Source organism: Oncorhynchus clarkii, chromosome 14, assembly GCF_045791955.1.
Source record: "Oncorhynchus clarkii lewisi isolate Uvic-CL-2024 chromosome 14, UVic_Ocla_1.0, whole genome shotgun sequence".
Classification (NCBI taxonomy): Eukaryota; Metazoa; Chordata; class Actinopteri; order Salmoniformes; family Salmonidae; genus Oncorhynchus; species Oncorhynchus clarkii.
In genome coordinates, this window is record NC_092160.1 from 14,114,469 (window position 1) to 14,137,133 (window position 22,665).

General features: G+C 43.6%; 1 protein-coding gene across 1 annotated transcript in view; it reads right to left on the bottom strand.

Moving 5' to 3' along the window:
- LOC139366330 (protocadherin Fat 4-like) overlaps positions 1-22,665 on the bottom strand; it is a 101,691-nt gene that overhangs the window by 20,019 nt on the left and 59,007 nt on the right. The window contains exons 3-6 of the mRNA XM_071103692.1: positions 17,429-17,690; positions 16,305-16,655; positions 13,970-14,892; positions 8,991-9,165 (exon numbers count right to left, since the gene is read on the bottom strand). Coding sequence (XP_070959793.1) covers positions 8,991-9,165; positions 13,970-14,892; positions 16,305-16,655; positions 17,429-17,690 — 1,711 coding nt within the window. The remainder of the gene's footprint in view (positions 1-8,990; positions 9,166-13,969; positions 14,893-16,304; positions 16,656-17,428; positions 17,691-22,665) is intronic.

A 22,665-nucleotide genomic window follows, 5' to 3' on the forward strand; every position in this document is an offset into this window, starting at 1 on the left:
ATGAGCGGTGATGTGATGGCACTTCTACAAGAAATCCTTCTCAAATACTTATGTTAAATGAAATAACTTAATCTAATACCTGCAGATTTAGCTAAATCCTTCATACATTCAGCTGCTATGATCAGCACAGCAGTTGTTAGCACAAACATACTGCAAATTTCTACAAACACCCCGAACAAAAAATGCATTCCAGTGCAAAATAAATGATAACATACACAGCGAAAAAGTCAACAGTTTTATCCCAAAGTACCAGGCACAGAAACCGCAAACTATACTGGTGAGTCATTACAAGGATGAGTCATTCATTGCTTTGCCTCAAGAAAAGTTGCTAATTTTCACAATTGTATGTTTATTAGCAACTCTAGGCTTTGTTAGACTTTGAAAAGCGCATATGACAAGGTAATTTACGATCATGCAGTACATCATTTCAAGCAAGGTGTTTCAAAGTAGAAAATAGGGCAGCCTTGACTTACGAATTTGCTCATTCAAAAGCAATACAATTTTTAAGACCCCCCCCAAATTAAATGCATGGAACACTGAATACTATAAATAGCATTAAGTTGGATTGTCATCATTAAATTACATAACCAGTGGCACCAGTATCAGCACATATGAGTCAGAAAACTGCTTAGTAGTGGTCCGATGTGATTTACATGTCGGTCTCTGTGCTTAGTGTCATCACCCATACAAGCGTGCGACGTGACGGGATTGACAAGATTGAGTCATTGTTTCACGGGTTGTTATGGAAGCAGATTAAATGGCTGCCACTCTACAACTGATCCTCTTAATCCATGTCAGGAGGTGTCTGCATCGGTTTAAGGTAGGGAACGCCGAGCCACTGTTTCCGGGCAAGCTCTGTTTGGCAGACAACAACTCGTAAGAGCCCTGCAATGTTGCCAGCTAAGGATGTTCTGGTCTGCAACTCCTTGACCGATTAGAGTCTTTTAAAACCAATTGACTTTGTCTGCGACAGTCATTAACTCAGTGGAGCATAGATATCTGTTGAATTTATCTAGAAGTGATTCAATTAAAAACACCCTTGTTGACAGCCATGGTTCATATGAGGTATTTTCCACATCTTTCTGTGTGGATTAGTCTCACACCATCCTTCTCTCTCCACAGTCTACTTCTTAACCTCCCAGGGATCATTGCTAGCACATAACAATAGTTTCTTCATTTTGACCTGCTGTGTGTCCATAATGTGTACATAGTTCTGAAGATCTCTTACTACATTCTGTGGGCTCACAGATTCAGTCATCATGGAATGAAATACTGTGTGCAAATACAAGTATGCAAAGTATGGTGCTGATGCATAGTTTTGGTTAGGAGAAAACATTCCATGACTGCTTCTGTGACATTGAATACGGGAGGAAGAGAGCATAGCTACCACCCACACCAATATAATGCTAAGTTCCCACCCATATTGATAACAAGACAAGTTCAAGAATGTGACTGTGAATGGAGGGATAAAACAGTGAGAAGGTGTTGCTGTTTCAATAGGATGAGGATGCTCTCTCCAAAAAAACTGCTGTTGAAAATGCCAGCATCCCATCCAAACAGTCTGCACTGGAATCTGGCAACCAAAGTATCAAGGTCAACAATTTTTCCGACTTGAATGGTGAACGTTTCTACCACTTGTGACCAATGGCTTGAGCCTGGGTAGATATGGCAGAACTAGGCATACAGTAGGTTTGGCTGCAAGCAAACCTTGTCTGGCCTGCAGATATATGACAAATTACATCATCGTGCCATGGAAAGAGAGCTGGTGGAAAATTATACTGGGACGTCTGCAGCACCGGTGGTGGTGCCATTCATTGTGGTTATAAAGTATTGTTTCCATTGACAAAACGTGTTCCCAGAGAGCTCTTTCTTCCTGCTGCACCAGCAGTTCTGTGTATTTGACACTATTTACGAGCTAGTATGAAACCGCATCATGTTTTTTAGTGCCATCTCCGGTGATACTCCAGGGTAGGGCCAAACTTCATTACATCCACTGGAAAAAAGGCTTAAATATGATTAAAAAAATTACTTAACTTAAGATTCAACTAAAAAGACTAGGCTGAAATCAACCTTCTGAACCTTGTTTACTATACTTGAGGAGCTGGAAATGTCAGATATCAACTCTGCTCTATTGGACTTGAGTTAGCCTCATTAGCATCATTTTACACCGGGGTTAATCTAAGAAAAAAAATTGCTATCTAGAATCTTGAAGGGTTCTTCGGGTTAGCCAATAGGATAACCCTTTGAAGAATCCTTTTTGGTTCCAGGTAGAACCCTTTTGGGTTCAATGCAGAATCCTTTCTACAAAGGGTTCTACATCGAACCCAAAAGGGTTCAACCTGGAACCAAAAAGGATTGTCCTATGGGGACAGCCGAAGAACCCTTTTGGAACCCTTTTTTCTAAGAGTGTAGGAAAGCTGCTCTGACCTGACAATCCTGTCTTGATGATTACACTTTTATAGATCAGTATTTACCTCACACCGGGACATATCAACAACACTGCTCACATCTTTGGGAGACACATTGTATATAATACTTGGGGGACTTTGCTGTGATTCTAAAATGTTTTGCCAGCAAACACCACTCAATGTTTGGCGACATGTATATATAAAGTGTATATATTTAATAAAAATATGTCTTGGAGATTACAACATGAAGAAATGGGGTTTGGTCACAAGAAATGTGCTCTTTCAATCAAAAAATATTTTATCTCATGGTACCTTGTTTCCAAGACAAGGATTGCCCCGAGACTCCTAGTGGTGTCAGCAAGCTGTGCAATAGTGTTGCTACATGCTAAGCCCAAGCTAAGCCCTGACTAGAGACCTGTCTCCACAGTTCACTTTTTATTTCCAAGACTACAGGCTGATGGTATTCGGATAGATTTCATCGGCAGCCATTACAGTACGGGAGAAATAAGACAATGATAGAGACATTGAGTCATCACAGCCCATTTCACACGCAGAGACACAACACCTCAGATAAATACTTTAAGCACTAACGCAGGATGAGGATCCCTCACCACCTTAATTCAATCAGAAAAGCAATACCAATTTAAGCATGATTCATTCCCCCTAGGCTCGCTCAATGACAATTTGGCCAGCTGAGACCAAAACATAACTGTATTTGATATTTCTAAATTATACCGAAGAGACTGGAGTGGTCGTGAGAAGAACAATGTTCAATTCCTTCCTAATATGCAATTATTGCATTTAAGCCTATGCGCCTAAAATGTTTGTTATTGGTGGGATCAAATGAGCGAATGGGAGAACCCTAAATAACCCTAAGTGTCAGCGTCCAAAATAACAAGCCCTGAAGACTCACTGGGAGTGCTGTGTTCCATCTGCGTTGCCTGCTCTGGCTTAAACACACACTGACAGCTTTCCCTGTAAGCCGGCCTTAAGCCCTCCCCAGTAAGCATTGTCTAGCATAAACATATGGCCGAGTCTAAGCACCTTATTAGTGTACATTACCAGAGGACAAATCACATTGGCCCTGTAAAAGGTGGCATGGGCCATCCTTTCAGAGCTGGGGGGGGTACAAAAGACATATAATTACAATTAAACTATCTGAAGCTGGTTGGTGAGCATATGCCACACACTGAGATCTGTGCAGGGAGTTGACTTGCAGGAAATGGCTGCACCCCCCTGAGGAAGGTTGTTGTGTCCTCCAGGGATTGGCCAGTCTGAGCAGTGGTAAGAGCTGGGTTTGGGTGTCTTACTGACTCTGGGGATAATCTCTGCCTTCAAAATCATTGAGTGATCTCTCATTGAACACCCTGGTTCATCAGAACAATAGCATCGTTGTCCAAACTCTAGGGTTCATTAAAGTTGGAAGAACCAGACAGGTTGACTTAGGAAGAAGGATGGATGTGTACATTTATCTGACAGCCATCTGTAGCTGGGAGTTTAAGGCTAAACTGTTAATTACGCTTTATGGACAGCGGCTAGATTGTGTTCTTTTGGGAAGGCATAAATAAAACACATCATTACTCACAGTGAATTGGCCGCCATCTCGCCCGACATTGACATTTTTCTCTTCCTGAGAACCTGTTGCTTTGCGACCAAAGCTCCTTTTAATGTGCCCGCTCCAACACGCCTGAATGGGGATGGTGAAGCTGTGTTTGTCGGGTGCGAGCTATCTCACTGCTGGGTTTGCCAAATGTAACAAAGTAAACAGGGCTTTTTCTCACACTTAATGAGCGAGATAATATAAAAGGATATTCCCAGCTATACACAACAGACCACTCCCCGTTTCAAAACCCTATTTCTAATAATACAGCAATCTCAGAAGTATTCATCAAATGATACCTGGAATGTTACAGAGCTTTCAGTTATTTATGGAGTGCTGTATCTGAATGGTTAGACATATTTTTCCCCCATTATGTTATGAATAGGGGTTGGCGGTTTGCAGACAGACAGGAAAAGTCCATTCATAGACAAACTGCCATTTTCTCCTACTGCAGGACACGTACTGGGAGTTTATGAAGTGATTTGCCTCTTGTGCTTTTATTACCATGACGCTTTTCATTTGCTGAACTGTTCAATGGTTTTGACATTGTTGTCGCCCAGTAGGCCCACAGGTCTTTTAAATGACATGTTTTTCTGCTGTTTCCAAAAGTGAAAAAGAGTAACAACTGAAGAGTCGTCTATGCCGTTGGTTTTCAATGCCCATGGAGTACGACTTAGAAGACACTATTGGAATTATTGTGGCGGAAAATCGCCTATTTGAGATGAACTGTGTTGTGTGTTAGTGGCGTGATCATGGTTGAGAAGACCGCATCAGAGTCACAGAGAGCCACGGTTTTTAAAACGTGGATCTCCTGGCTGCCGCAAAGCACTAATCATCCAACCCACGCCACCTCTTTAAAACACTTATTAGACACTAAAGCTATTTACACAAACATTATGTTCCCGCAATTGTTAAGCGGACCAGAAACCAGGAGTGGAAAAAGAGGCATAGGAAAATAAAACGTCCTGCAAGACCACATTGTTACTGCGCCGGTTTTTAAGAGTTGATCTAGAATGTTACAGGTCTGTTAAAGTTCATTTGAGGAACCTGATATTTTATTTGGCCTCGTCTTGTGTTGCCACTAGACTGCCTTGGAGAGGACTTCAGAAATGGACCCCATTAAATATTTATTGTGGCTTTGGACAATGATTTGGCAAGGTCCCATCTATGCTTTTACAACACGTATCAGTAATTCTCCAAACTTTGTTAGCTTCACTTTCCATTGAAATCATTCTACTGAGCTAAGTACTAAAGCACAGTAGGGGCGAGGTGAGACATCTCTCAAAAACCTCTTTAAAAAGCAATAGTTATAATCCAAGACAAAGATCATCTTTAAGATGACCAAACCATTCATTCCTAACAGGGATAAATCCTACGCTGGAAATACTTAAGAAACCTAGGAGCTTTTCAGACCAGATTCATAAAAGATCCTGCATTCAAATGGGACGTTCCTTGCAATCCTTTATCTGCTAAGCGGTCGTTTAGACCTGAAAGGGAGAAAGTACACACACTTTGGCCCTATGGCGAGATGTGAAAGAGGGGATTTCTATGCGATGGTAAGCGCCGCCATAGGCATGGGCTGGGGGATTTACTGTGTCCTCCTCTTTAATAAATGGGACCAAACGTGGTGCATGTCAATGTTCCTCCGGAGACGTTCTCACCACACGCACGTGACCTAGACAATGGAGACATTCTACAGTATGAGAGTGAGCACAACCTGTTAACGTTCAATGTCATCTAGCATCACACAAAGTCAGTCGTCTATCGTGCATTATAATTGTGCTATAAGCATTCACAACAGAGAGTGGCTCCCAAGACAGCCTAAATGAATGCAGGTATAATGCCTTCAGGTTGCATCAACAGTTAGTGTAGTAACTTGACAAGGAATGTCCACATGCATTTCTATATTACTTTTCATTATTTCCAACCTAAGAAATAAAAGGTGTACAGCCATGTACAAACGGTACAAACACAGCAAAGTGATACAGCGAACTCAACATGTGATAGAGTCGCCTTGTACAGATCTGTCTCCGGGTGATGACCTCATCACGGTCAATGCCAATAATAACCATGCACACATGAATAGCAATCCTACTATACTGCAGGTAAGTACAATACATATTCAATGTAATTATATAGTGTCCACACTATAACACTTCTCCCCCCATCATTTAAATCCCCACTGTAAGGAAAGAACATAAGGTTCACCAGTAAACCACATCAGTGTTTTCTTTTCTCTTCTTCACAACACTTTAGAACTTCTGCTAGTGTTACTGTAAATGTAAAACAATCAAAACAATCTGAGTTAATACATGAACTGCACTGTAAACATATGGACTAACATCTAAAATTCCTGTTTTGGTGAGAAGCAACTCTGTGAAAGTTAACGATGCATACTCAAGGTTAGCTGCTACTATAACTTACCAATATGTCATACAGAAAATGTGTTTTTTCAAACTGTGGTGGTTGAGTAAAACAGTTCCAGTATCACTCATTGCCAACATATTGTAGCGTGTGTGTGTGTCCAATGTCTATTGTATGTGTGTGTATGTGTTCATATTTTTTATTGTCCTACATTTTTCTATGAGGGGGTTAACTTGTACTGGTACGTGGCTAGGCAGTGGGCTACAAATCTGATTTTCCTTCAGTTGATGCCAGATGTTTGATGTTAAACCCCATATAGCTATTACAGTTGCCTGGGACTCCACAGTCCCGTTATCTTTCTCTCTTGGTCACACTTTTCCCTCAGAAATTATGCCAACAACTTTCCACTGCAAGGGGATCTGATCTTCAAGTTTCCCTTCAACAAGCCTCCTTGTAAAACACCTTTATGCAGCTTGTATTTGTGCCACATTTCGGGCCAGAGCGCAGAGTTCCAAACATTGACAGGAGTGTGCCAAACTCCCTGTTCCCCAGCCAGAAAGCATTATGAGAACCAGGACCAGAGAGCTCTTCTGTTTCCATACATTTCATGACAGATTCCACTCAACAGAGCTGGCCCTGAAATTCCACTCAGCCACCGGTTTAATGAGTTTACCTTCGTTGAAACCCTCAGACAGACTCTGAAAGAGTGTCAGCCACAAGACAGAGGAGCAAAACAAACCCTGAAGTGGAATTCCTTCCATGATCCACACATCAACCATATTTTAACTACACATAACTAATCATAGGCCTACTTTATGTCACCCAAAGGAATCATCAATTAGACACGACAGCTCGTTCTGAATTCTGCAATTAAAACACTTTCCAAAACTACTGTAATTAACTTTTTGAGAAGTGGTCTTGCAGTAAACAAATAGTTAAAATGAACATATTCAACATCTACCTTAAAGATGTCCTGCCAGATAGTAAATGGGGTAACCATTTCCCTCCCTGTCTTAGCCTCAGCCTCAACAGGGTAATTCTGACTGTACTACGATCATGGGTTTTTCAATTTTCTACTCAAATCCCTCTTTTTGCATTTTCATTGGTAAAACTTGCAAAATGTTCTATCAAAATATTTTGCATTTGTTGACAGGGCTTCAAGCAATGGCATACTTTTGGAGCAGATATCAAAAGGAACACAATAATTGTCATAATTGGTTTAGAATGGTGTAGTTAATCATGATCTGAATCTCTGAATTTGAGCCTATTGTAAGTAATAAATCAAACAAAATAAGTATAGTTGTGTCACATTTCATGGCTTTGTCACTGCCATAGTTTTAAAAGGCAAGTGCAGAGGCAGTACTTTTGACTGGATATTAAAGTTATAGATTGTGCCTTTAAATCCTTTGCACATGTCCAAAACAAACACTGGGGCAAGATGCCACCCAGGGTCTGACACAATACACCTTTGAGACATTGCAAAGAGGGAAGCCCCGACTATAATCCATTATCCTAATGCACACTAGCCAACATTATAGCACACTACAGAGAGTGAATCTCTTTACTGTAAAATTTCTCACCAAAGTCAATGCCAAGTCAAAAATACCCATCATTACTACTGGTCACATGGTCAGTCCAGGAATTAAACAGAACCACCCTTTCACCATGACAGCCATGCCAGAGTAGACCAAAGAAACATATACTTAACTTACATACCATGTGATTTGGCTGGGACGAGGATACGCATGTACTCGCTTAACTGCATGTTTACTGACCTCTATGGAATAACAACCTAACCTTTTATCTGGATAAAACAAGCTTCACCACTGTATCCAAACAAACAGAGAAGGACCCTATGAAATGCTGCAACAAGGTTTCCTGGGATATACTTAAAAAGCCTTAGTGCTGGGAATTACCCGGGACCTTACAATATCATATTATCATCATACCTAGGTGCCGGTACGATATGTATTGTGATTCTGTATGTATTGCGATTCGATACAGTAATTTTATTGCGATTCGATGTTCCATTTTATTGCGATTTGATGTATTGCTCACCATATGTCTGCTGCAGAGAGTCAAGAGAGAGCATGAGACAATTAGTTTTGATCAGTCATGGAAATAAAAGTGCTGGAAACAAATTGGCTCCCTATTTAAAAAGAAGCTGGAGAACAAGCGATGAAAGAAAAACACTGGAGTTTCGGTGCAGGTACAGACAACTAGCTGTCGAAACTACGATTTATCGTCAAAAATGATATCCCTATATTGACATTTGCATGACAAAACAATGCATAGCTTACAGTGTGAAATAAGAATGAACTCCATGATTTGTTGAAATAGTTGCTTTGTGTTAAGATACTTGGGTCTATGTCCATGTGATGTAACACAGACGCATCCTACGGAGCATCGCTCTTCCTTCGCCAGATATTATCTCTCTTTTCAAGGAGATGATAGACACTAAGTTGAACATGTCGAATATGGTAGACACAGGTGTGCCACTTCGAACACCAATGGACGACAACACGTAATAAAACAGTCGCTGTCCATCTTCATGCTGTCGTGTCAAAATGCTAGAAACACTTGAAGATTATAAATTGACCGCTCTCAGCTGTTCTTACCGGAGTCGGTTGCCGTGATGACGAGGGTGTAGTTCCCCTGAGCCTCGCGGTCCATGGTCTGGGTGAGGATCAGCTGACCATTGGACGACAGACTGAAGGCTCCTTCTTCGTTCCCACCGCTCAGCATGTAACTCAGCTGGCCATTGGAACCCAGATCATCATCCCTGGCAATAACCTAGAGAGCAAAGATGAGACGGATAAGTCAGAGTGAAGCACTACTTATGACTCTGAGGCTATCCTAATATGGACACAATAAAAATAGATTTTCTCAGAGATCAGAAAAATGTAAGACTGTAACATCTGTCTGGGAGGACAGACATTACTGAAAATATGGCAAAAAAATGTCAGGTATGATATTGGTCTTTTCCAACCTCCTCTCCAGATGCTGTAAGGTTGGGCATACATTTTCAGACCAAAAGGACTAATTTGAGAGTGCCAGTCAGTGGTGTAAAAAAAAAAAAATTGTTATACTTGAGTAAAAGTAAAGATACCTTAATAGAAAATGACTCAAGTAAAAGTGACTCAAGTAAAAGTCACCCAGTAAAATACTACTTGAGTGAAAATCTAGAAATATTTGGTTTTAAATATACTTAAGTAACAAAAGTACATGGAATTGCCAAAATGTTCTTAAGTATCAAAACTAAAAGTGTAAACCATTTAACATTTCTTAAATTAAGCAAACCATACGACACAATTTTCATTACATTTTTTTATTGACGGATAACCAGAGTCACACTCTAGCACTCAGAAATAATTCACAAATGAAGCATTTGTGTTTATTCCGCCAGATCAGATCTAGTAGGGATGACCAGGGATGTTATTAAGTGTGTGAATTTGACAATTTTTGTATCAAAATGTAATGAGTACTTTTTGGTGTCAGGGAAATGTATGTAGTAAAAAATACATTATTTTCTTTAGGAATGTAGTGAAGTAAAAGTTGGCAGAAATATAAATAGTAAAGTAAAGTACAGATACCCCAAAAAACGACTTAAGTAGTGCTTTAAAGTATATCTACTTAAGTACTTTACACCACTGGTGCCAGTGCATTATGGGCTCTGTCTTTAATGCCCGCCGGGGCACAGATAGAGGGCCAAATCAGGTTGGCACAGGGACATGTTCTTGTGTGGCGACCCACTGCCGCTGGAGCCGTATCCACACAGCTGCAAAATAATTTCCTTGTAGGAACAGTATACAGACAAGCTGCACTGTGTGTGTCTGCTCACCGCAGTGGAGACAGGTCCTTTGTGTGTCTGCTCACTGCAGTGAGACAGGTTCTTTGTATGTCTGCTCACCGCAGTGGAGACAGGTCATTTGTGTGTCTGCTAACCGCAGTGGAGACATGTCCTTTGTGTGTCTGCTCACCTCAGTGGAGACAGGTCCTTTGTGTGTCTGCTCGCTGCAGTGGAGACAGGTCCTTTGTATGTCTGCCCGCTGCAGTGGAGACAGGTCCTTTGTATGTCTCTTCGCTGCAGTGGAGACAGGTCCTTTGTATGTCTCCTCGCTGCAGTGGAGACAGGTCCTTTGTATGTCTGCTCGCTGCAGTGGAGACAGGTCCTTTGTATGTCTGCCCGCTGCAGTGGAGGCAGGTCCTTTGTATGTCTGCTCGCTGCAGTGGAGAAAGGTCCTTTGTATGTCTGCCCGCTGCAGTGGAGACAGGTCCTTTGTATGTCTCCTCACTGCAGTGAGACAGGTTCTTTGTGTGTCTGCTCGCTGCAGTGGAGACAGGTCCTTTGTGTGTCTGCTCGCTGCAGTGGAGACAGGTCCTTTGTGTGTCTGCTCGCTGCAGTGGAGACAGGTCCTTTGTGTGTCTGCTCGCTGCAGTGGAGACAGGTCCTTTGTGTGTCTGCTCACTGCAGTGAGAGAGGTTCCTTGTGTGTCTGCTCGCTGCAGTGGAGACAGGTCCTTGTGTGTCTGCCCGCTGCAGTGAGACAGGTCCTTTGAGTGTCTGCTCGCTGCAGTGGAGACAGGTCCTTGTGTGTCTGCTCGCTGCAGTGGAGACAGGTCCTTTGTGTTTTTGCTCTGCAGTGGAGACAGGTCCTTTGTGTTTTTGCTCTGCAGTGGAGACAGGTCCTTTGTGTGTTTGCTCTGCAGTGGAGACAGGTCCTTTGTGTGTCTGGAGTGGAGACAGGTCATTTCTGTGTCTGCAGTGGAGACAGGTCCTTTGTGTTTTTGCTCTGCAGTGGAGACAGGTCCTTTGTGTTTTTGCTCTGCAGTGGAGACAGGTCATTTCTGTGTCTGCAGTGGAGACAGGTCATTTCTGTGTCTGCAGTGGAGACAGGTCATTTCTGTGTCTACAGTGGAGACAGGTCCTTTGTGGTTTTGCTCTGCAGTGGAGACAGGTCCTTTGTGTTTTTGCTCTGCATTGGAGACAGGTCATTTCTGTGTCTACAGTGGAGACAGGTCCTTTGTGGTTTTGCTCTGCAGTGGAGACAGGTCCTTTGTGTTTTTGCTCTGCATTGGAGACAGGTCCTTTGTGTGTTTTCTTTGCAGTGGAGACAGGTCCTTTGTGTGTCTGCATGCTGCAGTAGAGACAGGTCCTTTGTGTGTTTTCTCTGCATTGGAGACAGGTCCTTTGTGTGTCTGATCTGCAGTGGAGACAGGTCCTTTGTGTGTCTGCTCGCTGCAGTGGAGACAGGTCCTTTGTGTGTCTGCTCGCTGCAGTGGAGACAGGTCCTTTGTGTGTCTGCTCGCTGCAGTGGAGACAGGTCCTTTGTGTGTCTGCTCACTGCAGTGAGAGAGGTTCCTTGTGTGTCTGCTCGCTGCAGTGGAGACAGGTCCTTGTGTGTCTGCCCGCTGCAGTGGAGACAGGTCCTTTGTATGTCTGCTCGCTGCAGTGAGACAGGTCCTTTGAGTGTCTGCTCGCTGCAGTGGAGACAGGTCCTTGTGTGTCTGCTCGCTGCAGTGGAGACAGGTCCTTTGTGTTTTTGCTCTGCAGTGGAGACAGGTCCTTTGTGTTTTTGCTCTGCAGTGGAGACAGGTCCTTTGTGTTTTTGCTCTGCAGTGGAGACAGGTCATTTCTGTGTCTGCAGTGGAGACAGGTCATTTATGTGTCTGCAGTGGAGACAGGTCATTTCTGTGTCTACAGTGGAGACAGGTCCTTTGTGGTTTTGCTCTGCAGTGGAGACAGGTCCTTTGTGTTTTTGCTCTGCATTGGAGACTGGTCATTTCTGTGTCTACAGTGGAGACAGGTCCTTTGTGGTTTTGCTCTGCAGTGGAGACAGGTCCTTTGTGTTTTTGCTCTGCATTGGAGACAGGTCCTTTGTGTGTTTTCTTTGCAGTGGAGACAGGTCCTTTGTGTGTCTGCATGCTGCAGTAGAGACAGGTCCTTTGTGTGTTTTCTCTGCATTGGAGACAGGTCCTTTGTGTGTCTGATCTGCAGTGGAGATAGGTCCTTTGTGTGTCTACTCCACAGGGGAGACAAGTTCTTTGTGTGTCTGCAGTAGAGACAGGTCCTTTGTGTGTTTTCTCTGCATTGGAGACAGGTCCTTTGTGTGTCTGATCTGCAGTGGAGATAGGTCCTTTGTGTGTCTACTCCACAGGGGAGACAAGTTCTTTGTGTGTCTGCAGTGGAGACAGGTTCTTTGTGTATTTGCTCTGCAGTGGAGACAGGTATTTTGTGTGTCTGATCTTGTAAGAACTGAAGCTGGAGATGAGAAGCAGGAACGGAGAGTTGAACATTTAATTTAGCACAGACATGGAACAGGACAGGAACAGCATCTGAACCGGGTAATACAAAGGCAAACGACAATCAATGCTGAAGCGGGGAACAGAGCTGAGGAATAGACAGATATAGGGAAGGAAATAACACAGGAGATTGAGTCCAGGTGAGTGCACTGAATCGCTGATGGGCGTGATGAGGGAAGCAGGTGTGCGTAATGATGGTGACAGGAATGCGTAATGCAGGGCAGTCCAGCGCCCTCGAGCGCCAGGGAGGGAGAGCGGGAGCAGGCGTGACAGTACCAGCGCCACCCGGCGTCCCACCTGGACTAGCCTGACGGGCCTGCCGAGGCATAGGCACTGGACCAGCCGGCTGGGGCGTAGAAACCCGACGAACCAGCAGACACGTAGGAGCCTGGCGTACCGGCTGAGGCACGGGAGCCTGACAATCCAGTCGAGGCGTGGGAGCCTGACGAAATAAGACAGGTGATTGAGTCCAGGTGAGTGCAATGAATCGCTGATGCGCGTGACGAGGGAAGCTGGTGTGCGTAATGATGGTGGCAGGAGTGCATAATACAGGGTAGCCCTGCGCCAACGAGCGCCACGGAGGGAGAGCAGGAGCAGGTGTGACAGATCTACAGTGGAGACAGGTCCTTTGTGTGTCTGCTCTGCAGTGGAGACAGGTTCTATGTGTGTCTGCTCGCTGCAGTAGAGAGGTCCTTTCTCATTCACTTCAATTTGATACTTTGGATTGTAATACCTCAAAGACATTTTCAAAATAAATATTTTTTTATCTAAAAAAGAGTGAAACAAGCAGTACTCATTGCTATCATTCTTTATCTTTTTAATTGCCTATTTTCTATGCTAATTCGCAAAATCAAGACCACCATGCTTGATGTTTTTTTATTTATTTATTATTTATTTAACTAGGAAAGTCCGTTAAGAACAATTTCTTATTTTTAATGACGGCCTAGGAACAGTGGGTTAACTGCCTTGTTCAAGGGCAGAACGACAGATTTTTACCTTGTCAGCTCGGGGATTTGATCTGTAACCTTTCGGTTTCTAGTCCAACGCTCTAACCACTAGGCTACCTGCCACTCCGCAAGTATGTACGGTATGTAAAGTTTGTAAACTGATACCATACATACTTAATGGCTTAATATTCCTAGAAATTAAGTTAAGCCATTAGCTTGTTGAAGGTCTAAAGCTTGGCATATGAATTGGTGCTTTGTTTATGAGACTTAAATTCCCAGTGCAGAAATGTCAATAATGTTTGACCATGATTGTCTAGAATGACTAACAAAGTGAAAGACCTCACTGACCTGTAGTATGTTGCTGGGGAGACTCCCCGCGTTCTCCTGAACGTTCACAGAGTAGGGAGAGAGCTCGTACACCGGCGGGCAATCGTTCACATCCAACAGCACAATGTTGACTGTGGCGCGGTCCACCCTCGAGCTGCTTCCGCGGTCGGCAGCCTGGACCACCAACGAATAAGACGTCCGCACCTCTCGGTCCAGCTGCTTGGCCACCGAGATCCATCCGGTGACCGAGTCAATCCTGAAATCAGATTTGATGTTACCCCCAGCGATGGAGAAACGGATCTGCCCGTTGGTTCCCTCATCAGCGTCGCTGGCAAACACCTGGATGACATCGGAGCCCGTCAGCGTGTCCTCCTCAATCTCGATGTCGTAGATGTTCTGCGAGAAACTGGGTGTATTATCATTGACGTCCAGCACCAGCATCGTGACATCCATGGCTGAAGACAGCGGCGGCTCGCCCTTATCCTTGGCCACCAAAGTCAATGTATAATTGGACATCTCCTCCCGGTCCAGTTCGCCCACCAGCCTCACATCTCCATCGATAGTTCCTATGCTGAACTTGTTCCCAAAGGGGCTTTTCAGGGAGTACTCCACGTAGCTGTTGGGCCCACTGTCTGCATCAATGGCCTGGGCCGTGAAGACCACCGTGTCCACTGGAGTATTCTCCTGGATATAGGTCCTCTTCTGGGAGGTGAAGGTTGGCGGGCAGTCGTTGACATCCAACAGGATGATGGACACCTGGGCCGTGCTGGTGTAGCGAGTCATGGGGGCGAGGGCCAGGTCGTGGACAATGACCACCAGGTTGTAGAAGGACTGGGCCTCCCGGTCCAAGGCCTTTCTGGTCTGGAGTACCCCAGCTTTGGTAATGTCAAACTGGCTCTGAGGATCTCCCGATGCGATGGAGTAGAGTAGCTGGGCATTCGGACCTGGAAGACAAGCCATAGCAATAGATTTGGAGTTGGTTACCTTGCGTTAGTTGCTTGTACTAGAAAATGTGAAGCTCTGAAGAAGCTTTGTGTGCTTGCTTCAGCTGTTTGTTATGGTAGGGGGTAGTTACAGTATAATGGCTCTTTCTGTTTCAAGTCGAGAAGTATTCATCTGGAAGGGGTAGGATTAGATTACCTTAAAATATCCCAGAGAACATGTCATGTGATATACTGCACTGTACCTTAAACACATCATGCGTAGATAATTTGGACTGATGCCAGGTTGTTTAGATATGACTGTTAGACACTGTATGTCTGAATTATAATGTTATATTCGCTATCAACATGCATTTCCACATATTGCCTTAATGTCTTCACAAAGACAACTGTCTCAGCAGCCTTCCACTTTCTTCCTCCAAACGGAGGATGCCTTTATGCAGGGTAATCAATCTTTTTCAAAAGAGAAATCGTACAGCAACTTAAAATCACCTCCTTTACTGATTCTACAATTTGGGGATTTCCCTCACAATCGAAACACTAATTTCAATGAAATAACTAACTGCAGAAACCGCGCAAATGCAAACTATTAGACCTTGAAATCTAGCTTAATCCTTGTTCCTCACCTGGAGCCAGGGGAAGAATATCTTACATTTTGCGTCTGTAATTCAAGTCATGGGGGTATTCATGTGGAAAGCGGCCCAGCAACTTCCCACACTCCAGACGTTATTATTGAACACAGGTAACCCCTTTTCAAAAAGGCCAAGTCTACTTCTATCCTTAGGTTACAACCACGTCTACAGGGGTCAAGGGTTGAGGAACTTCTGTGAGTGCTACCAATAATGATTAGTGTGGAGGGACGGGGGGACGCTGAGAGAACATTGAGATAACACAGAGAGATCGTTGTGAGAACGTTGAGATCACAGAGAGAGAACAGTGACTGACTATCGACAGTGAGGGTCAATGAGAGCAAGTGGACAGTGGAGGAGAAGAAGCTTTACGTTGGGAGACACACGACAGGCTTCTGCCCCAGGAATGTGGGTCACAGTAACAGCATTATGCCTGGTATGGTCAGAGCGGTAATTGCAGTCAGAAAGGGATGGCAGAGCTGTTATAACAGCATGAAGCAGTCTAAGGTAACCACCTGAAATTGATAAGTACCTCAAGCCTAGTGGACCGTATTTCACAACATGATCCCAATGTGACAGGAATGACAAATGGAAAATAAATATATGGCTTAATATTATGTTTAGCTAACTGCCTTCACTACATGATCATTACAGGTCATAGAACAATAGTTATGGGCCATGCTATATTGACCATGTTCACCTGCATTTTTCATGAACCATCCGTTTATTGGTGTGGCAGATTATTCTATTATGGAAATCAGCAACTGACAGAAGGGACATACATACCGTCATCTGCATCACTGGCCCCTACAGTGATGATACTGGAGCCAGGGGGGAGGCTCTCGGTGACCGAAGTGCTGTAGGAGGTGGCATTGAAGATGGGAGGGTTGTCGTTGACGTCCAGGACGTTGAAGTAAACCCTGACTGAACTGGCCTGACCACCGCCGTCCTGGGCCCTCCCGGTCAGGATGTAGTACTGCTGGGATTCATAGTCCAGGGGCCGCGTGACGTTGAAGACCCCCGTGACGGGGTTGAGCAGGAAGGTCTCGTCTTCGTCGTCCTCCTCCAGGGAGTACGTGATCTCGCCGTTCATCCCCGAGTCCGAGTCACTAGCCAGGATTGCCGCCACAATGGAGCCTGACAAGTCAAGAAGCAGACAGTCAGACAGTGAGGGTTTGAGAGGGTTTTTGGATTGTTGGATTGGGATTCCCTCACGTCTACCTACCAACTCATTCAACTGCCATAGAAAAAAAATACAACACATTTCATATTTCCAAGTACCACTTTTTAATGAACAGATTCAATGTCCCAGTAACACTTTATTTTAATGGTTTGTAATAAACCATTTATAAGGAATATATAAATTGTCTGTTAACCATTTATTAATAATTACTCCCAAAATTAATAAACCATTTACTAATCATTATTAAAGTATTTTTGCAGTCCCTAATCTAAAGTGATTGCCATTTATAATGTAGAAATACTTTAAATGTTTTGAGTGACTAGTGTAATTTCTCACAAAAAGATGGGTATTGCATTGGTAGACATTCCTTCAGTACTTGATAATAGAACAAGCACACAACAAAGGATGTATAATGAACTATATATACACATATGTGAATATCTAACATTTACAAATATGGGAATAATGATTCATAAACAGTGAAAAAAATGTATTGTAAATGCCTTATAAATGGTTTATTATGGACCCTTAAAATAAACTGTTACAATCTTTGTTGACTTAGCTAACGAGCAAAACGTCTGCATTAAAAGCCTTAAAGATATAGATAGACTACATTCACGTGGAATGGCATAAACTTTAGCAGAAATTCATTTGGAACTTTCACACTGAGTAAGCATGAAATAACCTGGCAGTTACAAGCAACGCCATGTGACATTAAGCCTTTTACCTGATGTCATATCCTCGGGAATGTCGAAGGAGTACGTTCCACGGGAGAATTTAGGCGTGTGATCATTGACGTCACTGACAGTGATGTTCAGCCTCATATCTGAGGATTGCTTTCCATCGTCAGCTCGGACCAGCAGGGAGTACTTGGAGCGACGTTCCCGGTCCAGTCTCTTGGTGGCGATCAGGTCCCCTGATTCTGGGTCGATCCGGAAACTGTCATCGGCACCGCTGATAATGGTGTAGGTCACCAGTGCATTAGGACCCTGAAGAAATACAAATGGCTATAATTGGTTATTTCTAACGGCAGAAAGATTCAGTATCGATTTTTTATTATGAGGCTTTATTTAATAACCTCTATAGGATCAGTGGGTCCCCCGCGGGACGGTTGAGCTAACGTAGGGTAATGTGATTAACATGAGGTTGTAAGTAACAAGAACATTTCCCAGGACATAAACATATCTGAAATTGGCAGAAAGCTTACAATCTTGTTATTTTAACTACATTGTCCAATTTACAGTAGTTATTACAGTGAACGAATATCATGCTATTGTTTGAGGAGAGTGCACAGTTGTGAACTTGAAAATCTATTAATAAACCAATTAGGCACATTTGAGCAGTCTTGATGCAAAATTTTCAACAGAAATGCAATGGTTCATTGGATCAGTCTAAAACCTTGCACATACACTGCTGTCATCTAGTGGCCAAAATCTAAATTGCGCCTGTGCTGGAATAATTCTCTTGCATTTCAAAGATGATGGTACAAAAGTTTTATTTTTAAACATTCTTTTTCTTTGTATTATCTTTTACCACATTTAATGTGTTATATTTTCCTACGTTAATTTAACATTTCCACAAACTGTTTCACTTTGAAAGTGTTTCCTTTCAAATGGTATCAAGAATATGCATATCCTTGCTTCAGGTCCTGAGCTACAGGCAGAGACCGTGATGTTTAACATAGGTTAAGGATTATGGTTAGTCAAAGTCCTGAAGGGGGAGAGAGGGACATCATACTACTTTCTTTGTGAGAGTGAAATTCATGTTCACATCCACCCACTGCGTGCGTTCACACTTTTATCAAATACCTTATTCTAGGGCTAATAGATTAGACATTATTATATTAGAAATCTCAATGAGTGAAATATATCGCAAATGCATCACTTAGCAAGCTCCCCTCAGAATGGAATGGTCATGTGGGTGAAAAGAAAAACTCACAGGAGCTGAATGGCAGTATTCTCTTGGGCCTTTCTCTTGGTCTTTGAACTCTGGGGCTATAGAGTTCCTCTATAAACTCAACTAATAGATCCCATGATACCTTGGACAAGTACAACCCAGTACACATGTGAAAGCCATAGTGGTCCTTTGCAATTGGAGTAGAGGACTGGACGTGGTATGACAACTGAATAACAGTGGTGACAGATTTTAACATTTATGTTTGTGCTGAGCACAATACCAGAGCAGATGACTCTCTCCTGATGTCTGATGCTAAGTGAGGGAAAAAGGTACATTTCAAAAGCTACTACTTTTCAACAGAGGAATTATGTTTTGACTTGTCAAAAGCTAAAAACATCTTTCATTTCAGGGTGATTTCAAGGGTACTTTTGATCTTGACAAGATACAATAAAATGGAGTTGATGCAATAAAATAAAGTTGATGTATCTCCCATTTAGTAAGTAGTAATAGTTTATTGCTAGTTTATCAAGGACAAAAACCTCATCATTATGAGTTACCCCCATTGCAATTCCAGAGAGCCCATTCTCCTTCCCAGACCTTCAGAGTGGTACATTTTTTTCTGAGAGGTCAGATTGAGGCTGTGTTCATCTAACAGGCCCTTGTCATCAATTCGAATGCTGGATCTGGGATTCCCATCAGCCACCTGGGCTGCAAACTGGAACCAGACACCCTTCGTCTGCTAATTAATTCTCTGATAGGGTTCAAAATGAGAGAGGAGGAAAGGGAAAAAGAGGGGGATGGGAGAGGAAGGATTAGAGGGTTAAAAAAGAGGTGGAGGAGTGAGGAAAGAGGGGGAGTGGAGGGGAGAGGAAGGAGTAGGGGCTTAAAAAAGAGGTGGAGGAGTGGGGAAAGAGGGGGAGTGGAGGGGAGAGGAAGGAGTAGGGGGTTAAAAAAGAGGTGGAGGAGTGGGGAAAGAGGGGGAGTGGAGGGGAGTGGAGGGGAGAGGAAGGAGTAGAGGGTTAAAAAAGAGGTGGAGGAGTGGGTAAAGAGGTGAGTGGAGGGGAGAGGGTAGGGGGTTAAAAAAGAGGTGGAGGAGTGAGGAAAGAGGGGGAGTGGAGGGGAGAGGAAGGAGTAGGGGGTTAAAAAAGAGGTGGAGGAGTGGGTAAAGAGGTGAGTGGAGGGGAGAGGGTAGGGGGTTCAAACAGAGGTGGATGAGTGGGGAAGAGGGTGAGTGGAGGGGAGAGGAGAGGGTAGGGGGTTAAAACAGAGGTGGAGGAGTGGGGGAAGAGGGTGAGTGGAGGGGAGAGAGTAGGGGGTTAAAACAGAGGTGGAGGAGTGGGGGAAGAGGGTGAGTGGAGGGGAGAGAGTAGGGAGTTAAAACAGAGGTGGAGGAGTGGGGGAAGAGGGTGAGTGGAGGGGAGAGAGTAGGGGTATTAAAAGGAGAGAGGAGGAAAGGAGTAGCGGGTCCATCGTCTCCCGCTGACACTGACCATTCCCCTGACCTCCCCTTGTAAAAAGACTGACTAGTTTACAGCCGTCCCAAGGCACAGAGGGAAGAAAGAGGGGGGTGGGGGGCAACCAATTAAAGAGCAGGATTCCCGGGCCAGACTTGGGCATAAGGAAACTCATTTAGCAGATGAGTTGCAGCAGCAGAGCGGGGTGAGGAGAGAGACTCCTAGAGCTGTCAAGAAGCAGCCTAGTCCTGAAACAAGATTAGGCCGTGTGAGCCAATCACAAGACAGGTGTTAAAAGTCCAATCACAGCAACGTGTTGAGAGGTGATGTGTACTAATGCTTCTATTTACAATCCATCAATCTAAACTGATACAGTCATTTAAGAACTAGATTTGTAGGTGATGCACAGTACCAAAAGAAGGAACTTTCAAAGTTATGCTCCCCCTAGGACTGTTGATTTAGTAAATGACTGTGTTTTTACATGTGAGGTAAATACACAGTCATTTACTAGGCTTTAGTAACTGTCTTGTAGGAACTAGCTTCAGTCACGCTCATTTGAATTTTCAGCAGTCTTTTTGGCTGTTACGTTGTTATTTTGCTTCTTTAGCACCCAGTGTTCTAGATACTTTTCTTAGCTAGGCTTGCTATTGGTACCTGCATATTTTCCACTCTGTGTCAGAATGCTAATAAAACGAGAATGTTCTCTCCAAAAATACAAAAAGTGCAGCTTTTTTTTCGATTCTTTCAAATAATCAGGTGAGAACCATTTTCTCCAAAAGAGGCCTTCATAACAGGAGAGAGCAAAGCTTTATTCTTTTTCTTTTCCAAACTGAATGCAACCGCTCCCTTCGTTTCGGGAGTAGCGAAAAACGGATGCATAGAAACAGCATTTTAATATGCTCCCACATGACTCCCATATGTAGCACTGTTAAATTGGGTGGGATTCAGCCAGTTAGCTGGCCAACAGCTTGCCACGCCAGGTTACGGTTCCGTGGATCACATGGGGAGTTCTGAAAAGGGCCTGAATGCATTCCATACGCTTAGTGCCAGCGCAACCTGTGCTGTGGGCAGAAATTAGCCGACTTTATCTGGAGTTCAGTTTAATGATCATATCTGAGTGCAACTACTTTGTCCGAGGCTGCGTCCCAATACTCTAAACAAGAGCCTTTTCCAACTATAATTTCCTTCATGACCAATAATAGGTAAAATGACTGGATAGGTTTTATCATATTGCTTTCCCATTTCAGGTACTTTTGGATCAGTGGTCATGAAGGAGAGGAGGCAAGGGAAGGCAGCTATTTGATACTACTGGAACACAGCTCAAGTCTTTCTTCCCTTTGATTTTGACTATGAGGAAAAAGTGATAAAGAAAATAACGGAAACCGTCCAAGTCCATTTCATTTAAAATCCTTGAAGATCAGAGCTCCGAGTTCAAGTTCACTTGAGTCCAAGAGAAGTTACTCAAATGTCCTTAAAACGCCCTATTAGTCAAAATATTGACCTGACTCCAGGATTTACAGTCAATGTTCAATTCCGAATACAATGACCATTCCAGAAATGGACTGTGCATGATTTTTCTCACATTCTAACTGGCGAGGTTGGTGAGGTAACAGCTGTGTAATAAAAATGTGTGGCCTCATAAGTTAACGTTAAGTATGAGTGCATATTCTCTCACACACTAATCCCTCCTCACAATGGCCCCAGTTCTTTCCATTCAGATCCCCTGTCTCATTGGCAGGGCCAAGGAACCGCAGGCCTTGGAGATGCTGGGAGGACCTGATTTTCGCTCAGTGCTGGATTTTATGTCCACATCCTGCCTAAGCTGCGAAAGATGGAGCCTTTTTCTAATCAAGGGTGAAGTCAGTGATGTAATGTGAACTACAGAGGCCCGCAGAGGGACAATCTGCCTGGCGCGAGGAGTCAATTGTTAGCTGCTCTCCTCAGGGCTCGGTGACACCTGTGGCCCCTAGCCATCTCATGTAACGTCAAAACACGTGATCGCTGGGGACCGTGTGTGTCTGTGTGTGTGAGCAAGAAAAAGTGCTGTAATTTCTCCAACTACAAGTTGTGGTCACTGGTGTACCAGACAACCTCAAGGAGTGAGGGTGCACGAGCACTGGAGGCCCATGCGCCCATCATCGGTTGTTCAATTTTTGACAGTAACCCTCCAAAAAGTCATTCATAAACCTTTTTCATTTCCATATGTACTAGGATTCTAGTGTTTGTTTCTTGGGCTTCAGGAATGTGACTGATCAAACTGCATTACATGAGTGGCTGTGGTCGGATACTTGGTAAAATAATTGCAGAGCGCATTAATTGGACGGAATTCTTATTTAATTTTTGGGATATTGGAAACTACGTTTCTACCTGCAGCCACTTTAAGAAATCCCTAAACAGAGGCTCACATCTGCTCATTTCCAGATTTTCATTTCCAAGTTCCTATATGCAGATAAGAGCAATGCAGTATATTTAGGAGGTTGAACGCTTTACATTTAAGTGCGGCACCAGATCTAGTCAAGATGTACATAAAAAAAACATCAATTTTGATGGTAACACAGAGATAACGACGGTATGCCTTGTACATTTACTTTTTGTAATGGCTGCCTTTTGGCTG